Below are 19,641 nucleotides of genomic sequence, written 5' to 3'. Positions count from 1 at the left end.
TATAGGCGGCTGGTACTATAGGGGGAAGGGAACAGTGGCTGATGCCATACACGTACATCATTTTTAAGTTTAGTGGGATCCTTGAAATTTCAAGTCCTTTTATTTGTCTTTGTTCTGACTTCTTCCTGTTTTCCTAATAGAGATTCTCATTCCTCACTACTTTCTTCAAGCTCCCAACCTCACACCCATGACTCTTAGCGAAGGACTTTACCTCCTAGTTCACTGAAAACCCACAGAGTGGCAAGCAAGAGTGATTTTCCTCAAGTTCTCACAGTCTCTGAGAGCCACGTGCCACTCCCATTTAAGGCCTCCCTCTCCAATTTAATCTCTTTTTATCCCATCTTCTCCATTCTCCTCCAGGGATTTGTTTTGCTCTTGTATCTTCCTCTACCTTTCCCCTGGCTCCTTCTCCATGGTCTACAGACTAAAACAGTCTACAGATAACTAGTCTCTCCTCCCCCTCATCCCCCTAAAAATGATGACAATGACTCTCCTCAATCTGTCTTCCTGTAGATACCACCCTGTTTCGTTACTGATTTCTCACTCAAGAGACTTTGAAAACTCACTGTCTTTGTATCCTTACTTCTAACTCATTCCTTAACCCACTGCCATGTGACCTCATCTCCACTCTCCAACTTCCTGCTTGGTCCTTACTTGGTATCCTAGTGGACAAATCCGATGAGCACCTTTCAGTCTTTACTCTGCTGCAGAGAGTGGCATCATTTGATTCAGACTTCTCTCTTTTTGAAATTCTCTCCTTCTCTGGCTCTTTTGACGACTGGCTCTTGATTCTCCTTCCATCTCATGAGCCTTAACCACCCCTTTAAAGAAATGTGGGTGCTGGTTCAGTATTAGGCTCACTTCCCTTCTTGCTGCTGACTCTTTCTCTGAACACCTTTACCCACATCAGTATGTTGATAAATCTCAAATTCTGTCTCCGGCCCAGACTCTTGTCCCCAGTTGCCTCTCGGAGACCTACATTTCCACCATTATTCTTTCCAGAGCTAAACTCAATGTCAGGGAGACAGTATAACATAGTGTTTAAGGGCCCAAATTCTAGAATGAGAGTGCTTGGTTTCAAACCGCAGTCCACCACCCTCCTACATGTGACCTTGGCTAAATTACTTCATCTTTCAGGGCCTCAATATTTTTCTGTGGAAAATAGGAATACTAATAGTAGCGACCTCAAAGTTGCTTCATGTTGAATGAGATAATACATGTAGATCACTTAGTGTCTGGCACATAGTAAGCACTCAATAAGGTTGCCCATTATTACATTAGTCTCATCATTATGATTATCATTTGAGACATGGTGTCAAGCTGCCCCAGGACTGCTGAGGAGTTAGCAGGCAGCCTGGTGTCATGGAAAGAGAACTGAGCTTGGTTTCAAAAGCCCAGAGCTTAATTCACCAGCTATTGCTTGAGCTCTCGAGCTCCTACCAAGTATTAAACCCCATGCTAAGGGTTTTCAAAGATGAACTGAACATATGATAATGAATGTAGATTTTATCCTGGGGGAATAGGGGTTTACAGCAGAGAAGTGACAAGATCTGATTTATATTTTATGCAAACAATTCTGGCAGCAGTTTGGAGAATTAATTGGTGTAAGGAATGGTGGTAGGCAAGGACATCAGCTGGGAAACAATTGCCAGATGCAGGAGACTGAGGACAAGGTCCTAAGCTAAGAGATGAAAAAAATGCAGCAGGTTTGAGAAACATTTTTGGATGTGGAAACGATAAGTTTTAGAGCCAGCTTAGGTATGAGGGTTATTGCAATGTGAAGAAATAGGTGGATGCCATCAGGAATGAACCACCTGGCCACCCAGAGAGAGCCCCAGAAGATAGCATTCCACTGGTGAATCCACTTCGGTCTGACGGTCCGTCCTGCAAACTGAGAAACATGTTTGGTCCTCAACTGAGAGTAGTCCTGTCACCTCGGATGTGGATTTTATATTGACAAAGCTCCTGGACACAGACATAAAAAACTAGGCCAATTTATTCATTAATTATGATAAGTATAAATACCAAGTGGAATGGATAATCTTGTGGCTGATGAGCACATTCTCTCCTTTTAGGATAACCTCCTTGGGAAGCCAAGTAAAAATTAAAAGATGGTGAAGATCCTATTTTCCTAGCAAAGGGAGTTCATTGTGTGATCTTAATGGCTGCCGCCATCACACTGTAACTGCCTCAGACACCTCTTCATTACAGGATAAACCAGGCTACCTGTGGAGACACTGTCAAATTTTGTCTATCAGGGTCCTCATTTTTATAGACACTCATGCAGATCTTTCCCTTCCTAGGGACACATTTGTTCAAACAGAGCACAGAGCAGTGAGGAATTTAGGCTTTCTTATTTGTAATCAACTCTTCTTGGCCAACAATGTCAAGTCAGAAACAGACCCCCGGAAGACAAAACAGATCTTCTCTTTGGTTCACAGCTTTAAGTCTTCTGCTGAGTAAATACTTGAGACACCAGCTTTGGAGTCCTCCTTTCCATTCTAGGTCCTCAGCTTTGGCCTCCATGATATTACAGGAAGAATAAGTCAGACTTCTGGAAAAGAATGCCATTCCACAGTGTCATTCTATCTGCGCTAATGGAGTTTCTTTTCCTTTCCAGCCCACAGCTAAGAATGTCCTTCATCGTCTTTTCTACTCGAGGAACAACCTTAATGAAGCTAACAGAAGACAGGTAAGGATGCTCCCCATCCCTGTCATTAAAAACTCCATCTTTTCCTGGATATTTTTTTTATGAAAATGTACACAACAAAACATACGCCTGTTCAACAATTTTTACATGTACAGTTCAATGACAATGTTACATACTACGTATTATGTCACCATTCTCACTATCTCTGCCTATATTGTTTCACCACCATTAACTTAGACTCTCTGCCCCTTAAGGTTCTCATCTATGCTCTAGAGTTCTTGTTGTCAATTTGATCTCATATAAACCAAAAAACAAAACCAAACCCATTGCCAACGAGTCGATTCCGACTCACAGCAACCCTACAGGACAGAGTAAAACTGCCCCACAGAGTTTCAAGGAGCCCTGGGTAGATCTGAACTGCCGATCTTTTGGTTAGCAGCCCTACCTCTTAACCACTATGCCACCAGGGTTTCCTGATGTCATATAGATAATTTTTTAAAAGGGCACAATGTTCAAGGCACACATCCTTTATTAATTGAACTAATCTGTTTAGTTTAAAGATGACTTTTTGGTATAGTTTCTGTCCAAGGTTTAAAGTTGTTTCAGGCAATATTTTCGGGTACTCCTCCAATCTCAATGTATACAGTAAGTCTGGTTTTTATAAGAATTTGAAGTTCCGTTCCACATTTTTTCCTCCTTTTGATGAAGATCCACCTATTGGGTCCTTGGTCAAAATGTTCAGTAATGGTAGCTGGGCATCATCATTTTTTCTGGTCTCATGGCAAAGGAGCTAATAGTTCATGGAGGCAATTAGACCTGCAGTCCGTTTCCTTCTCCAATTTCTGGGTCCCCTTCTTCCTCTGTTGCTCCAGGTAAACAAAAACCAATTGTTGTATCTTGGGTGGCCATTCGCAAATTTTTAAGACCCCAGGCAGCACTTACTGAGTTTCTTCCTGGGTAGTTTTGAGATTTGTGCCTTGGTGCCAGCTTTGACCTGTCAGTCATTTAAATTTAGTAGTTCCGTCTTTTAACTAAAGCCTTGACCTTTGCGTTTGCCCATTTACTCTGTGATGACTTTTGGTAGAAGTCCCTCATGGTTGTGAAATTTTATAAATGACTAAATTACATTAAGATAAATCTTATATTTGATTGGTGACAGTCTGCTAACTTGAAGAAAAATGTTAACAAACAAAATTCTTGCAGGTTATATTTTCTTTTATTTAATTAGATTTATTGTATGAGTTAAAATTTCAGACATATAAGGGCACTGTGAGAGAGAAAAGAACGTGAAATAGTATGCATAATTACTAAGGAAGGAGCTAGGAAGGAAAGGTTTATGGTACCATGAAATAAGAGGACATTTGAATCAGATGTGGAAAAATATTTTTGACATAAAAGGATTAGTTAGTCCTTGCTTAACAAAAATATTAGTTTGGGCTTCACCACATTTTACTTGCAGATGAAAACTAGCAAAACGGAGACTTGTCATTTATTCATAATTAGGATGATATACTGGGGAGTGGAGATGACATTTTTCCTACATTAATGACACTTTCTCCACTATGTTTAAAAGTGATATGGTCCACAAGCACCCATGAGGGACATCTGTGGGGCTGTAGACATGGTTTTCTTTGAGTTTATCCCAGTTTGACTTCACTGAGCTTCTAGAATCTATAAATTTATGTCTTTCATCAAATTTGGGGAGTTCGTAGCCACTATTTTACTTTTTTATTTTTTGCACAATCGTTTCTCCTCTCCTTCTGGGACTCCAGTGACACAAATGTTAGACCTTTTGATGTTTTTCCAGAAGTTCCTGAAGTTCTGTACATTTTTAAAATCTTTATTCCCTATTCTTCAGATTAGATAGTTTCTATTGGTCTATCTTCAAGTTCATTAGCCCTTTCTTCCGTCATTTCATTCTGCTGTTGAGATCATCCCCTGAATTTTTTACTGCAGATTTTAAAAATTCAGTTTTTTAGTTCTAATATTTCCATTTGGTTCTTTTTAAAGTTTTTATTTCTTTGCTGGAAACTTCTATCGTTTCATTCATTTCAAGTGTGTTTATCTTCACCTCATAGTTATTACAGCTGCTGTAAAGTCTTTGTCTGGTAATTTTAACATCTCAGGATTGGCGTCTTAAATCATCTTTTCCGTTGAAAATTGTTAACATTTCTAAGTGCTTAGTATGTCAAATAATTTTAGATTATAGCCTGGTTACTTTGAATATTATGTTGTTTAGACTCTGAGATGTGTTCAAATTTCTGGAGAATGTTGATTTTCTTTTCTTTTCTTTTCTTTTTTTTTTTGCTTTAGTAGGCAATCACCCTGGTTAGATTCAAACCAGAAGTTCTGTCTGTCCTTCCGTAGGTGGTGGTTTCAGTGTTACTTCAGTTCTCAAAGCCTTTGCTGAGCTGCTTTGGGTGTGCAGCTCAGTGATGAGCATGGGACTTACACAGCTTCATACAAAGAGCCCCTTCTCCAGCTCTCTCCTCTCCAGGAGTCCCTGTGTGCTACCTGGCCCACAGATGGCCCCTTTCCAGGTCCTGTAACAAGAAAAACGGGGCTTCTCTTGGAGCTTTGACCACCCACACTGCTGCTATGCAGTTCGCCACCGAGGCAAAGCCAGGAGTCATACAAGGGAAAAAAAAATGGGGATTCCCCCCACACTCTTTGAATCACAGAAGCCTCTTTTTGCAGTTGCATGGGTGGTTTCTTGGAGTCTTAGGTGAGGTCTAAGGCTATTGCCATGTGACCAGTGCCCACCTTCAGGTTAAAGCTATGAGAGAAAAGAAGGGAAAAAAAAAAATCCTGGAAACTCAACCTCGTATGGGTCACTTCTCCAGATTTTGACTCTCTTCCCCAATCCACAGGCTTTGTTTATTTTTCAGAGTCCCCAGGTAGTTGCTTTTTTATTTTGTCCAGAGTTTTTTGTTGTAATCAGCAGGAGAGAGAAGCAGTAGCAAGCTTACTCCATCTTGGCTGCTGTTACTTCAGTTTTACAGATAAAGACACTGAGGTACAGAGAGTTTAGGTAACTTACTGAGGTCAAATAGCCAGTAAATGGCAGAACCAGCATTCTGATTCTGGATTCTGCCTAACTCAAGCACTTTGCATTATATCATGTTGTTCTTCCAAGACTACGTAACAGCATCAGTTTGCCAAACAATTAATTGTAACAAATTTTGCGGGTCACTTCATTAGCAAAAGAGAGTGCCTAATGTTAATTTAAATACTATTAGAATAAATTATATCAGTGTTAGCTATTGTAGGTGGTTCCCTGCAAAGTCCATGGATAGTCTTATTCCTGATCTTAGTTGAACTACTCCAAATGTTTCATCATTTGGAAATGAGATCATGTCAGAGAAGGCCAGCTAGTTCTTTAAAAGAAATCAGGAATAGGAGTAGGTGTTCAATTTAAACAAATGCATTTTTGGCATCTCTTAAGACAGTCATATTTTTTTCTTTGACCTACTAATCCACCAAATGCATTAAAAAGATTTTTTTTTAATATTTAACTGTTCTTGAATTTTTTATCATGCTTGTTGTGTTATGTTATTCTTTTGATGTAGATCTAAATTGCCAAACTCTATATTCTATATTTTATTCATAAATTTAGCATTGATATTCATAATTGTGTTTGGGCCACCATTGTCATTTTTATGCTACCTTTCCTTAGAGTGGAGCCCTGGTGGCATAGTGGTTAAGAGCGCGGCTGCTAACCAAGAGGGCAGTAGTTTGAATCCACTAGCCGCTCCTTGGAAACCCTATGGGGCAGTTCTACTCTGTCCTATAGGGTCATTATGAGTCGGAATTGACTCAGTGGCAATGGTTTTACTTAGAGTATTTTTATAAGTTAATTTTTTTATATTTAAATCATGATTTTTTTCTAGAATTTATCTGATGTCAGGTATAAGGCCAAGATCCAACTTTTTTTTCCCAAAAGATTAGCCAGTTTTTCTAACACAGTTTGGTGAATGATCTTTTACTACCAATTGGAAGAATTAAACTCTTTAATAGACTTGGGTCCATTGCTGGGTTTTCTATTCTGTTGCACTGGTTTTCTGTCTGTTCCTACACTGTGACCACACTGTCTCAATCAGTTTTAATATCTGTAGGACCAGTTTTTCATCACTATTAATCTTGAGCAAAAATCTCCCTAGTCTTTAGTGTTTTTGTACCATGTGCATTTTAAATATATATATATATTTTATGTTGTAAAATATTCTTTGGGATTTTCGTTTGACTTGTATGAAAGTACCGATTAACCTGAGCAACAATGGCTTTGCATTTTTGCTATATCTATGTTCTTACTTAAGAATATGATAAATCACTTCTCTTTTATGTCCTTCAGTAAGGTTTTGTTATTTTCTTTGCATCAGTCTCATAGTGTCATTTTTTCCTACATATTTGGAAGTTTTGCTTAAATTGTAAATTAGTTTTTTTTTTTTTCCTTCCTAAACTGTTATCGTTTACTATAGAGCATTGAATCGATAATCTGGGGTCCACAAGCTTCTATTGAACTCCACAATTTGGTTTACAAAAATTTGCATGTTGCTGTGGTTTTCTATAGAGAGACTTGTAGTTTGAATCAGACTCTTAAATAGGCCTATGATGTCACCCCTCCCCCTGCCCAAAAAGATTAAGAAACCTTAGTTTTGGGGAAAACTACCGGTTTTGTAGATTTATTTATTTCACCATTTTATTAGTTCAAATACTTTTCCAGCTAATTTTAGAATGGTTTTCCAATAAAACGATTGTATTATTTCTAATTAATGATAACTCTGTTTTCTTTTCTAATATTTATCTTTTTGCCTGTCTAATTACATTGGCTGAAATTCTCAGAGTTTAATGGGAATGATTTGTATTTCACCATTATACACTTTATTGGATAAAAATGATATTTTATCTGCTGCATTAAAGAATGATTCTTCAATTGTAAGTTTATTAAATACTTTAATCTGAAATAAATGTTAAGTTTTATTAATTGCTCTTTTGCTATATCAGAATAATTATATTCTTATTTCCTTAGAGCTATCAAGGTGAAAACTTTAAATCAAAGGATTTCCTAATGAAAAACTAACTTTACATTCTTTGAATAAATTTTATTTATCGTGGTTCCTTATTCCTTTATTATACCTCTGGATTTGACTTCATATAAACTGGGTGCCATTACTTACAGATATTTAATATTAAGAGTATTCTGGAGTTTTATTTCATACTATCTATGTATTTTTTTTTTTTTTATGTAAGGTTTAAGGAGCCCTGGTGGTTAAGCGCTCGGCTGCTAACCAAAAGGTCAGCAGTTCGAACCCATCAGCCACTTCATAGGAGAAAGATGTGGCAGTTTGCTTTCATAAAGATTTACAGCCTTGGAAACCCTGTGGGGCAGTTCTACTCTGTCCTGTAGGGTCGCTATGAGTCGGAATCGACTCAACGACATGGGTTTAGTTTGGTTTGTCAGGTTCGGGGTAAAAGGATTATGTGAGTCTGGGAGAATAAATTGGCAATTTTTCCATATACTATGGAATAACAACTAAGTATACGTTTGTTCAAGGTTTGGGAGAGGAAAGCCATCTAAGCCTAAACCATATTGAATAGTTTTTTGACTATTCTCATTTTCTTATATGATTATTGTTTTAATCATGTTGTCTACATTGAGAAGTGATAGGAATTACCACTGTATTGATATTTTAAATTTATAGCTTAAAAAAAATTTTTTTTAAATCTCTCCTGTATCTGCAGTTATACCCCTTTTCCAATATTCATGAAAAGGATTTTTTTCTCTTATTTCCTCACTCAAATTACCCAGCGGTTTGTCTCTTGAATTCACTACTTCTATTTTGTGTATTTGTTTTTGTTTTATGATTCATTATTTTCTTCTTTTATTGTTATTAATTCCTTCCTTCTGCTTCTTCTATTTTACTTCTCTTTTTCTGGCTTGGTTTTAAAATTGAAGTAAATTAAAACACAATTTATTTGAAAGATCTTCTTAAACAAGAGAGATAATCATGAAGAAGGATATAGGGACACCAGGCCTGGACCAGGGGTTATTAAGGCAGTGTAGGGTGGGACGTTTACACCTACAAAGAGCCCCCTCCCAGCAGTGGCGTAACGGTCAAGCACTTGGCTGTTTGCTAACCAAAAGGTTGGCAGTTCAAACCCATCCAGTGACTCTGTGAGAGAAAGGCCTGGTGACCTGATCTTGTAAAGATTACAGCCTAGAAAACCCTATGGGATAGTTCTGCTCTGTCACATGGGGTCGCTCTGAGTCAAAATTGGCTCCACGGCACCTAACGATAATTACCAATAAGCCAGAATACATTCTCCGTCTATAATAAGGGAAAATAATTGCTCCTACCATATAAGGTTGTTCCAAGAATTACATTATTTACTATATGGATTATTATAGATGGGGATACTGAGGCAGAGCATGCTCAAGGTTACTCCACTGTAAAAGTATAGGAACCTGGATTTGAACCCAAACAGCATGACCTCAGTGTCCATGCACTTAACCACTATACTATAGGGTTTCTCACAATTTTACTATTATATGCACTTTTTAAATTAAAAACAAATCCAGGCATACCTAGCTAACCACCAAAACCCTCCTCAAGTTCTTCAAGAAAACAGTTCCCTGAAAGGATATGCTGCCTACACATTTCATCTTCATGTTCCGTTGAAAATTTTCAACTTAAAGATACTCCTGACTCCTCAAAAAGGATGTGAAGGGTAGCATCAGCATTTCCCAGTTAGGTTTAAGAGGTTAAGTATCTTGCTTACTGCTGAAGGAGTTGGAGAGAAAGCCAAGAACTCTTGGCTCGGATTGCTGAGTGGAAACCAAGAGACCACATCTCTGTATCCCTCTCAGTCATCTTCTGGGTTTGATTGAGAGTGTGGTTTCGCCATTAGTGTCACAGGGAAAAATGACAGACCCTGAACACATCGCTTGATTCCTGGAGCAGAATAATTACAGGCCGTCTTTACCAAGAGAGGCAGTTCTAAAAGCCCTTTCTAAATTTAAAAATAACAAGAGAGAAAAAAAGAGTCGAGCTATTCAGTGCTTGAAAGAACCTAGACTCACTCCATTTTGAGGTAATCTTTGTTTAGTTGTGAGAGGACTTGAATGGCAAAATTAAGAAAAATAGAGGAGCGTGTTTGTTTTTTCTCTTGCCCTGTTGATTAACAGATAATATCACGTGGCCTGAGTCCATGGGAAAGTTTCTTAACCCTCTATGCGTCCATGTCTTATCTGTAAAATGAGTACAGTGATAAACAAAACAAAACAAAAAAACCAAACCCCTTGCAGTTGAGTTGATTCTGGCTCAGAACAACCTTATGGGACAGAGTAGAACTGCCCCATAGGATTTCCAAGGAGTGGCTTGGTGGATTCAAACTGCCGACCTTTTAGTTAGCAGCTGAGCTGTTAACCACTACGCCGAGTGCCACGATACAAACCAAAACCCACTGCCGTCGAGTCGATTCCAACTCATAGCGACCCAATAGGACAGAGTAGAACTGCCCCATATAGTTTCCAAGGAGCGCCTGGTGGATTCGAACTGCAGACGTCTTGGTTAGCAGCCATAGTATTTAACCTCTACACCACCAGGGTTTCTGGTGCAGTGATAGTCCCTACCTTATAGAATTGTTGAGAGGATTAACAATGCCCAGGCGCATAGTAATTGTTTAGTAAACATTAGCTACTAACCGAAAGGTGGTTTGTTCAAATCCACCCAGAGGCACCTTAGAAGATCACAGCCATCGGAAACACTGGGGAATGCAGTTCTACACCAGCACCTATGGGTGCTGATTGAGTCAGATTGACTCCGCAGCAACTGGTTTGGTTTTGGGTTTTTGTTGTTGTTATTGTGATTGTTGTTGGGGTTTTAACAAACAGCTAAGGAATCACCCAAAATTCTCCTGGACAAAGTCCACCTCAAATCATTACAGCATAAATCCACCAGTAATTCAAAGAATGAGTCTCCAGCTCTCCCTGGCTCGTATCCTTTTCTGAAGTGTTTAACACTTGGTCAGTCGCTATCCCTCAACAGAGGGATAATGAATGGGTAGAAAATTCGACTTCAGCCTGAGACCAGATAAGAATTATTGTTTCCTTTGTCTGATTGTTCTAGCAAGACTTCTTCCAGACAAGAGCACTCAAGACAAGGTCTCTTGAGGAGATTTGCCTAAGGGCTCTCCATGCTGAATTCCAATGGTGGTTAAAAAAAAAAAAAACACCCCTTGGAGCAATGCCGCAGTTCTTGAAACAGACTGATTTGTGAGAGTCCTAAGGTCCTAGGGTGTAGCTAATTGAAAGCAAAAAATTTCTTCAAAGTCTTTTTATCTTAAAAACACATGTGCATTTTGAATTCTATATCAGTATTTGATTTTATGCCAAAATCATATTGAGTTCTTTCTCAAATTCTGAAGCACAGTTTATGTTGCAGAAAAATCTGTATTTGTCCTGTGTACTACTATTCAGTTCACTGCCACATGCTAAGTTTGGGAACCACAGATGCAGTAGAGAGAATCCAGACTTTGGACCAGGACCCAGTCTAAATTCTAATCCCGGCCCCGCCTCCACGTGCATGCTGCTCTCTGAATCTGTTTTCACATACGCACAATGGAGATAACAGTACCTACCATGTGGCATCGTTGTCAGGCTTTTGTGAATTACGCGTGGAAAGCACCCAACACAAACCCTGGCACATTATAGATGCTCAGGAAATGCTACTTCCCTTCCTCACCTAGTACCCTCCTGTGGCAGGTACAAATCAAGATGAAAAGCCGACAGAGCAACATCCAGAAGCATTCTTCTTGTCAGGATAAAGGCAGCAAGGCAAATTTCAGAAGTAGTCAACAGAATTAAAGAATAGTAAAGTTCTCATATCAGAAGCTAGACAGCAAAAACCAACCAATTTTCTGTGACCTAACAAAAAAAAAAAATCCCAGCATTGGCAGCTCCACAACTGAAGCAACAGTCTTGTCCATTGAAATTAACACCTGTCTCTTAAGCTCTTGGCCTCCAGTGTGGGTGACTTGTTGAGCCCTGGATTTAGCGCTGTCAGTGGTTAAGCGCTCGGATGCTAGCCAAAAGATCAACAGTTGGAACCCACCAGTCCCTCCGAGGGAGAAAGATGTGGCAGTCTGCTTCCATAAAGATTTACAGCCTTGGAAAGCATATGGAGCAGTTCTACTCTGTCCTTTAGGGCCACTATGAGTCGGAAGCGACTCGACGGCAATGGGCTTTTTTTTGGTTTGTTTTTGGTAGGTTCTGAATGTCTCCTTATGAACTCCAGGGTTAACTTTTATGTACCCACAACAACTTTTTAAAATTATTAAACATTTCAGGTATAACAAAGTATACAAAAAAAAAAAAAAGATAATGAGCACCCCTTATCTACTACCCAGCTTACAAAATAAAATATTACAGTTAATATCGACACCTGTGTATAGACTTCATAGAATTCCCAGCCTCTCTCATTTCCCATGAAGATAGCATTTCATTTGGTAATAACGAAATCCTCAGAAAAGTTCTTATCAACTCTTTAAAAGATCTTTCTCCCAATTTTCTTCAGTGTCTAAGAGAGCTTAAAGAATAGACCAGTCTTGATAGCTCCAGTGTCCCAGGAATAAAACAGACTCACAATTCCCATGAAGCCTTCAGTTTTGTTAGCTTAGATGTTGTGGGTGTGTAGAGTAGGGGCAGGGAGCAGAGAGATGGTGCCATAAAGTTATTTGATCTTTTGAGAAGTAAGGGTGGTGTATGGGGGTGGAGGGCAGTTGTGCTCATAGCTGGAACTAATGAGTTCATATCTTCCAGACACAAAGCATCAAGGATAAGGAAATTTTCCCAAGCAGCCTTTGCTTATTCTGGTACCAAGAAAATACTTGTGAAGAAAAGGAAATAGTCTTAGAAAAAACACCCCCGTTCCCAGACTTTATCTGGCAGGGAAAAAAAAAATACAGTGAAGCCAAGGAACTTTTCCACACCCCCAATGTGCCTTTTTTTTTCTTTTTTTCACTGCTTACCCTTAAGCTTCAGTCTTATTAACACAATATTCTAGTTTTAGTGTTACCAAAATATCCCAGACCTCATAGTCCAGGGCCAAAGAATAAGACCACATTTACAACAGTTAAGTGCTTGGCTGCTAACTGAAAGGTTGACGGTTCTCATCCACTCAGAGGCAACTTGGAAGAAAATCCTGGGAATCTAAAGAAAAAAAAAAATCTGAAAAATCAGCCACTGAAAACCCTGTGGAGCACAGTCCTACTCTGACACACATGGGGCTGCCAGGAGTCAGGACCAACTCGACAGCAACTGGTTTGGGGTTCTTTAATTGAAATGTGAGGGCTAATGTAAAGGAAGTACAACGCAGGAAGTGGTTTACAACCACCACTCGGGCCCAGACCCGCCCAAGGGTCAGTTACCAGGTCAGCGCCTGCTTGGCCTCCTGCAGCAAAGCCAAGTGAAGCTCCTCTCACACAGCTGGAAAGCTCCAGGTATCTCCATGCCTTAGGCTCAGGCACAAGGGTCCTCGGCCCCAGGAAAAAGAGTTTTTCCTCACTGCATCTCAAGGCCCACTTAAGTCCTCATTTCCTGCTCCCAGGATTGGCCTCTTCCCAGGATGATTAACATGGGAACTTTCAGGTTTTTCCCTTACCTCTTCAGTAATATTTCTTGAAGGCTTGTTATATTCCAGGCACTACGATAGACACCAAAGACACTCAAAAACCCACTGCCGTCAAGTCGATTCTGACTCATAGCGACCCCACAGGGTTTTCAAGGCTGTAAATCTCTACGGAAGCAGGCTGCCACATCTTTCTCCCGAGGTGCTGCTCGGGGCTTCGAACCGCGGACTTTCTGGTTAGCAGTCCATCACTTTAACCACTGTGCCACAAGGGCTCCTTACTGAAGATACAGTGGGGAACAAAACAGACATGGCTCCAGCCCCCATACAGTTTAAAATCTGCAATTAAAAGAAAAACAAATAATTACACAATCAAATATTATTAGTTATAAAATGTCATAAGTGCAATAAAGAAAAAAACAAGGACGTAGTGTCGTGAGAAATTCTAATAGAACTAACTTGAATTGAGGAAGTCGAGGAAGACTACTTTGAGTAATGACACTAAATTGGGGCTGAAGACTTGGTAAGGGTTAGCCTGGTGAAGAGCTGGGTAAAAAAGCATCCCTGATCTCCAGGCAAGGGTGATTACCGGTGTGAAGGACCTGTTGGAGAAAGGAGCTTAGGAAGACCAATGTGGCTAAAGTGCAAAGAGTTGGGGAGAGTGGTGCCAGGTGAGGCTAGACAAGGAGGCAGGAGCCAGCCCCTGTAGACCCTAGGAGGCCATAGCAAGGACTTGGGATCTTATCCCAAGTGTGATGGGCTGCTATTGAAGAGTTTGGAGAAGAGGAGTAAATGGCATGTTTTGACATGTGTTTTAAGAGTGCTCTGGCAGTCATGTAGAATGAATGGAAGAAGGAGCAAGAGGGTAATTGAAAGACAGCTGGAGACTGTCCCAGTGGTCTAAGCAAGAAGTGATGGCCTGGACCATAGGATTGCAGAAGAGATAGAGAAGAAGTCAGTTTCAAGATATGTTTGGAGTAGAACCAACCGAATTTGATTATGGATTCCATGGGGAGCTGAAGGGAGAGAAGAGTAAGGTAGAGGGTCAGGGAAGGTTTCCAGTTACTGACCTGGGCAGCTAAGTGTGTGGTCCAATAGTGGAGCACCGATAAAACGTTTCCCGAAGTCCAAGCTACTCGGTGTTAAAGACTCCACTTGAGAAGCATTAGCAGTTCAGGCCAGGGCGGGCTCAAGCTAACCCCTTTTCAGTTTGTCTCTTTAAAGTCTGCAGTGGTCTAGTGATCCAGTAATGACTTTATATCCCTTGTGCACACAATAACTCCTTCCTGCTCAGCATTTCTGGAAAAATAACCTGTCCAAGGGGTATTTATGAAAGAGGTTATCATAGTGACTGAGAGCAGGGCCTCTAGGTACAAATCCCACCTCTGCCACTTAGTATCTGAGGGGCCATGATCAGGTTCCTTAGCATCTCTGTGACTCAATTTCCATATCTGTGAAATGGCAGGAACAGTAGTGTCCACCTCAGAGAGCTGTCAGAAGGCCTAAGTGAATTAATCACACGTGACATGTTTAGAACAGAGTCTGGCATGTAGTTCAGGTGGTGTTGAAAGCTTCTCACTTCTCCAGCACTGTTCCATGCTAGGAGACTGCTTGGCAGAGTGGGAAGCCATGGGGATATTTAGACAGATTGGACTTCAAGTTTCTGCTCTCTAGGTTAACCTCTATGAACCCAAGTTTTCTCACCTGTAAAGATGGAGACAGTTATACCTACCTCGAGGGTTTCCTGTGAGGATAAATCGGAAACCATTGAGCAGTGCCTTGTTCATGGTGGATGCTCAATAAATGTCGGGTTCCTACCCTTCTTGAAAGACGTCTCCCTCCCTAATTCAAATACAATATATCTAACCCTCATACCCTAAGGAGACCCCAGTGGAAAAAAGGTAATTTCAAACCTTTTCATAGGCCTTTTAAAACCAAAACCAAACCCATTGCTGCCAAGTTGATTCCACCCCATAGGTACCCACAGAGTAGAACCGCCCCATAGGGTTTTCAAGGAGCTGCTGGTGGATTTGAACTGGTGACCTTTTGGTTAACAGCCATATCACTTAACCACTGTGCCACTTGGCCTTTGGTCTATGAATAAAGTTTTTTCAGGAATTACACTTTCTTGCCCTTTTCAGCACAGTGTGGACCTATTAGGAGTCCCTGGGTGGTACAAATTGTTAATGCACTCAACTACTAACCAAATGGTTAGTGGTTTGAGCCCACCCAGAGGTATCTTGGAAGAAAGGTCTGGTGACCCACTTCTGAAAAATCAGATATTGAAAACCCTATGTAACACAGTTCTACTGTGACACACATAAGGTCACCATGAGTTGGAATCAATGGCAACTGGTTTATCAGTTTATGGACCTATTTAAAAGACAGGAACATGACTGTGGACATCTTACATCCCAGAGAGGATGGTCCACAAAGATTCTATTTGGTCCCCAAACTACTTACGCTTCCCACTGCCAATAGCACCCTTTGCCCATGCCATACCCACTTCCTTTTCTGTCCCCACCACCACCTGGAACTATCAGAGTAAGAAAACACAAGCATCAGCCCACAGAAAGCACTCTTCATTGTCCTGGAAATTAGATTCCTTGGGCTCTCATTTTCAACGCTGACTGCTCTGTTTCCTTTGCACAGTCGTGAGGGTGCCAGAGTTTACTCTGGAAACGCTCCCCCATCTGTCCGCGGTCCTTGTGGCGGCGTTCCCCAGGTACCTGGTACTCACCTCTTTCTGGCTTATGGGAGTCATTTGCATCTTGATGTAAAGCTGTCTCAGTTCCTGTATCCGGCCTCCTCCCTTCAAGAGCAGTTGGATTTTAAGACTCATTTCCAATGTAGAGTGAAAGGTTTGTTCCTGCCAAGGGAATGGAAAACCTTTCATGAGCAAATGGGAATTCCTTTGGAAGGGTCCTTCCCCTCAAGCCTTGAAATCTCACTTATTCTATGCTCTATGGTTGGCCCTGAATGGATAATGTAATACAAAGACTTTGCTTCTGATAGTCTTTTGGATGACTAGTAGGGCAATATAGCGATATCTATGACGATAAGAAAAAGACTGGTGAATATGCTACCAACAGCAAAATAAGAACTGCTCTAGTAAGACTAACAGGGTTTATGCCCTGAGATACTCTTCAAACCTTGAACTGGAACTAACCCCTGAGGTCACTTTGTAACTAGATAACAAATTGACTCAAAATAGAATGTCTATCACCTGTTAAGTATTATGCTCCTTTAAAAAAATCACCTATATGAGACCAGAAGGTCAACAATTACTTTAAAACAGAGATGAGAATGTAAGGGTACAGGGAAACTAGACTAATGGAAATGGAACAACCAGAATAGAAATAATGAGAATGGGGACACATTGTAAAGAATGTAACCAATGTCACTGAAAAATTTGCATAGAAAATGTTGAATGGGAGCCTAAGCTGCTATGTAAACCTTCACAGAAAACACAATACAATATTCTAAACAACAAAAAAAAGACTAACAGCGTTTCTTTGGATTTCAGGGAACAGATCCGTCAAGGCCTAGAAGAACTCCAGAAAGTACTGCCAGGAGGAGATACTTACATGCATGAGGGATTTGAAAGGGTAATTTTAAAACAGTTCTAAACTTCAAATATAAAGTGTGATATTGAAACTTCAACACGGGGAAGGCAGATGAGATTAAGGGGCATGTGTATTAAGAAGACTGAATAATACCCAATACAACAGAGTAAAATATTATTTTCCTATAAGCTTGTATGCTGATAACTTTATCCAAAAGAACTGAAGAAATGAATTTCCTTCCTCCCTCCCTGACACTGAGAAAGGCTGGTTAACTAATGTTTGGCTGGCACTCCTAAATGATGCCACATGTAAGCCCCCTCCATTCCCAAAGTGACATTTGCCTGGCTGGTGGCTTCAGTGGTTGAGACAGAACTTCAGTGACTTCATCCTTAAGGAAAATAAGTCCCAGGCTATGAGAAGGAAGTCACTGATTCATCTGCACAAGTATATGAGTTAAATGTGAGGGTAACTTTAGACAGACGTCATCCACTGGTATCTGAGTGAAGCCTGAGTGAATTACATGAAGAATCAACCTGAGGCCTAGCTGCATACCCAACACCAGATCCCACTGCCCAACATGGTATTTGGAACGGCCAACAGCGGCTGTCTTCTAATGGCCCTCTCCTGTGTATTTCAGGCCAGCGAGCAGATTTATTATGAAAACAGTCAAGGTAAGACCATATTTTGAGTTATCATTATGAATTACGTAACTTTTTTCTGTGTTTGCTCCTGAAAAAGTGCCTCAGTTAATTTGATGTTTCCAAAGATATTGTCTGTAATCCTTGAACACATACTTCATCATAAAGAGAAAATGGGTAGAAAGATGGCTGATAGAAGGTCAAATTCTACTGCCCTGCTGGTGCCAAGAAAATTATATGCAAGTAGCTAAGAGCTCATTATGGCCACAGTCTGTAATTCCCATGAACAGGCTTGCATGTTGAAATCATTAAATTAGTAAATACTTGAATGGGTTACTAAAGTCTTGGATTTTCTGTCAAATTTTATTTTCTTGTCCTTCTTTGAGCTCCAAGCCTTTTCGTTACTGTCATTGGCTATGATAACTTAAGATGCCAGTCTGGTTTAAAATTTCACTCATTTAAAAAAAAAAAAAAATTCCTAAAATGTGCTTAATAGTATGTCTAGCATATTGAAATAATTGGTTAAGAGCTTGGCTGCTAACCAAAAGGTTGGCAGTTCGAACCCATCAGCCACTCCATGGGAGAAAGGTGTGGCAGTCTGCTTCTGTAAAGATTACAGCCTTGGAAATCAGTCAAAAAAGGACGAATATTGTATGAGACCACTGTTAAAAGAGCTCAAGAAAAGGTTTAAACACAGAAGAAAACGTTCTTTGATGGTTACGAGGGTGGGGAGGGAGGGAGAGGGGTATTCACTAACTAGATAGTAGACAAGAGTTATCTTAGGTGAAGGGAAGACAATACACAATACAGGGGAAGTCAGCACAACTGGACTAAACCAAAAGCTAAGAAGTTTCTTGAATACAACCAAACACTTCAAGGGACAGAGTAGCAGGGGCAGGGGTCTGGGGACCATGGTTTCAGGTGACATCCAGGTCAACTGGCATAAACAAAGTTTATTAAGAAAATGTTCTGCATCCCACTTTGGTGAGTGACATCTGGGGTCCTAAGAGCTAGCAATTGGCCATCTGAAACGCATCAATTGGTCCCAACCCACCTGAAGCAAAGGAGAATGAAGAATACCAAAGACACAGGGAAAATATGAGCCCAAGGGACAAAAAGCGCCATATAAACCAGAGACTCCATTAGCCTGAGACCAGAGAACTAGATGGTGCCCAGCTACTACCAGTGACCACCCTGACAGGGAACACAACAGAGAGTCCCTGCTGGAGCATGAGAAAAGTGGGGTACAGAACTCAAATTCCAGTAAAAAGATCAGACTTAATGATCTACCTGAGACTGGAAGGACTCCAGAAGACATGGCCCCTGGACTCTCTGTTAGCCCAAAACTAAAACCATTCCTGAAGCCAACTCTTCTGACAAAGATTAGACTGAAGTATAAGATGTAAAATGATACTCATGAAGAGTGTGCTTCATAGTTCAAGAGGATACATGAGACTAAACGGGCCGCGAGATGAGAAGGCAGAAAGGGACAGGAGTTGGTTGAATGGACACAGGAAATAGGGGTGGAAAGGTGGAGTGTGCTGTCACAATATAGGGAGAGCAACTAGGATCACACAATGTGTGTATAAATCTTGAACAGTAAACTTTCACTTAAAGTACAATAAAAAAAAAAAAAAGTTTACAGCCTTGGAAACCCTATGGGGCAGCTCTACTCTATCCTATAGGGTTGCTATGAGTTTGGAATCAACTCGACAACGACAGGTTTTTTGGTATAATAAATCAAAATTACCATTATTCTTTGCCAAACTGTCTTCAAGGGGTGGTATATATGCTGAACTACAGCAAGTGAGAGGAACCAGTGACCAGCCCATGTGGCAGAGTTTGATCTGAGGCCTTGGCAATAGTCACATGGACTGCTCCTAGACAGTAATCATACTTGATTCACTGGAGCTACTCCTAGCAAAAGGAGCCCTGGCAGTGCAACAGTTAAGGACTTAGCTGCTAACTGAAAGGTTGGTGGTTTGAACCCACCCAGTGGCTCTGCAAGAGAAAGAGCTGGTGATCTGCCCCCATAAAGCATACAGCCAAGAAAACCCTACGGATCAGTTCTACTCTGTTATATGGGGTCTCTTGGAGTCAAAAATCAACTGGATGGCACCTAACAACAGTTCCCAGCTAGCGGTTCAGGGACCATTTTA

General features: G+C 40.5%; 1 protein-coding gene across 1 annotated transcript in view; it reads left to right on the top strand.

The window, feature by feature from the left end:
• Window positions 1–19,641, top strand: part of ANTXR1 (ANTXR cell adhesion molecule 1) — a 258,803-nt gene that overhangs the window by 33,272 nt on the left and 205,890 nt on the right. Inside the window, exons 3-5 of the mRNA XM_049856413.1 lie at window positions 2,621–2,692; window positions 16,805–16,886; window positions 17,482–17,515. Of these exons, the coding sequence (XP_049712370.1) occupies window positions 2,621–2,692; window positions 16,805–16,886; window positions 17,482–17,515 (188 nt within the window). The remainder of the gene's footprint in view (window positions 1–2,620; window positions 2,693–16,804; window positions 16,887–17,481; window positions 17,516–19,641) is intronic.

This window comes from Elephas maximus, chromosome 17 (genome assembly GCF_024166365.1).
Source record: "Elephas maximus indicus isolate mEleMax1 chromosome 17, mEleMax1 primary haplotype, whole genome shotgun sequence".
NCBI lineage: Eukaryota > Metazoa > Chordata > Mammalia > Proboscidea > Elephantidae > Elephas > Elephas maximus.
The sequence above is the reverse complement of the archived record's forward strand: the minus strand, read 5'-3'. Positions and strand labels throughout refer to the sequence as shown.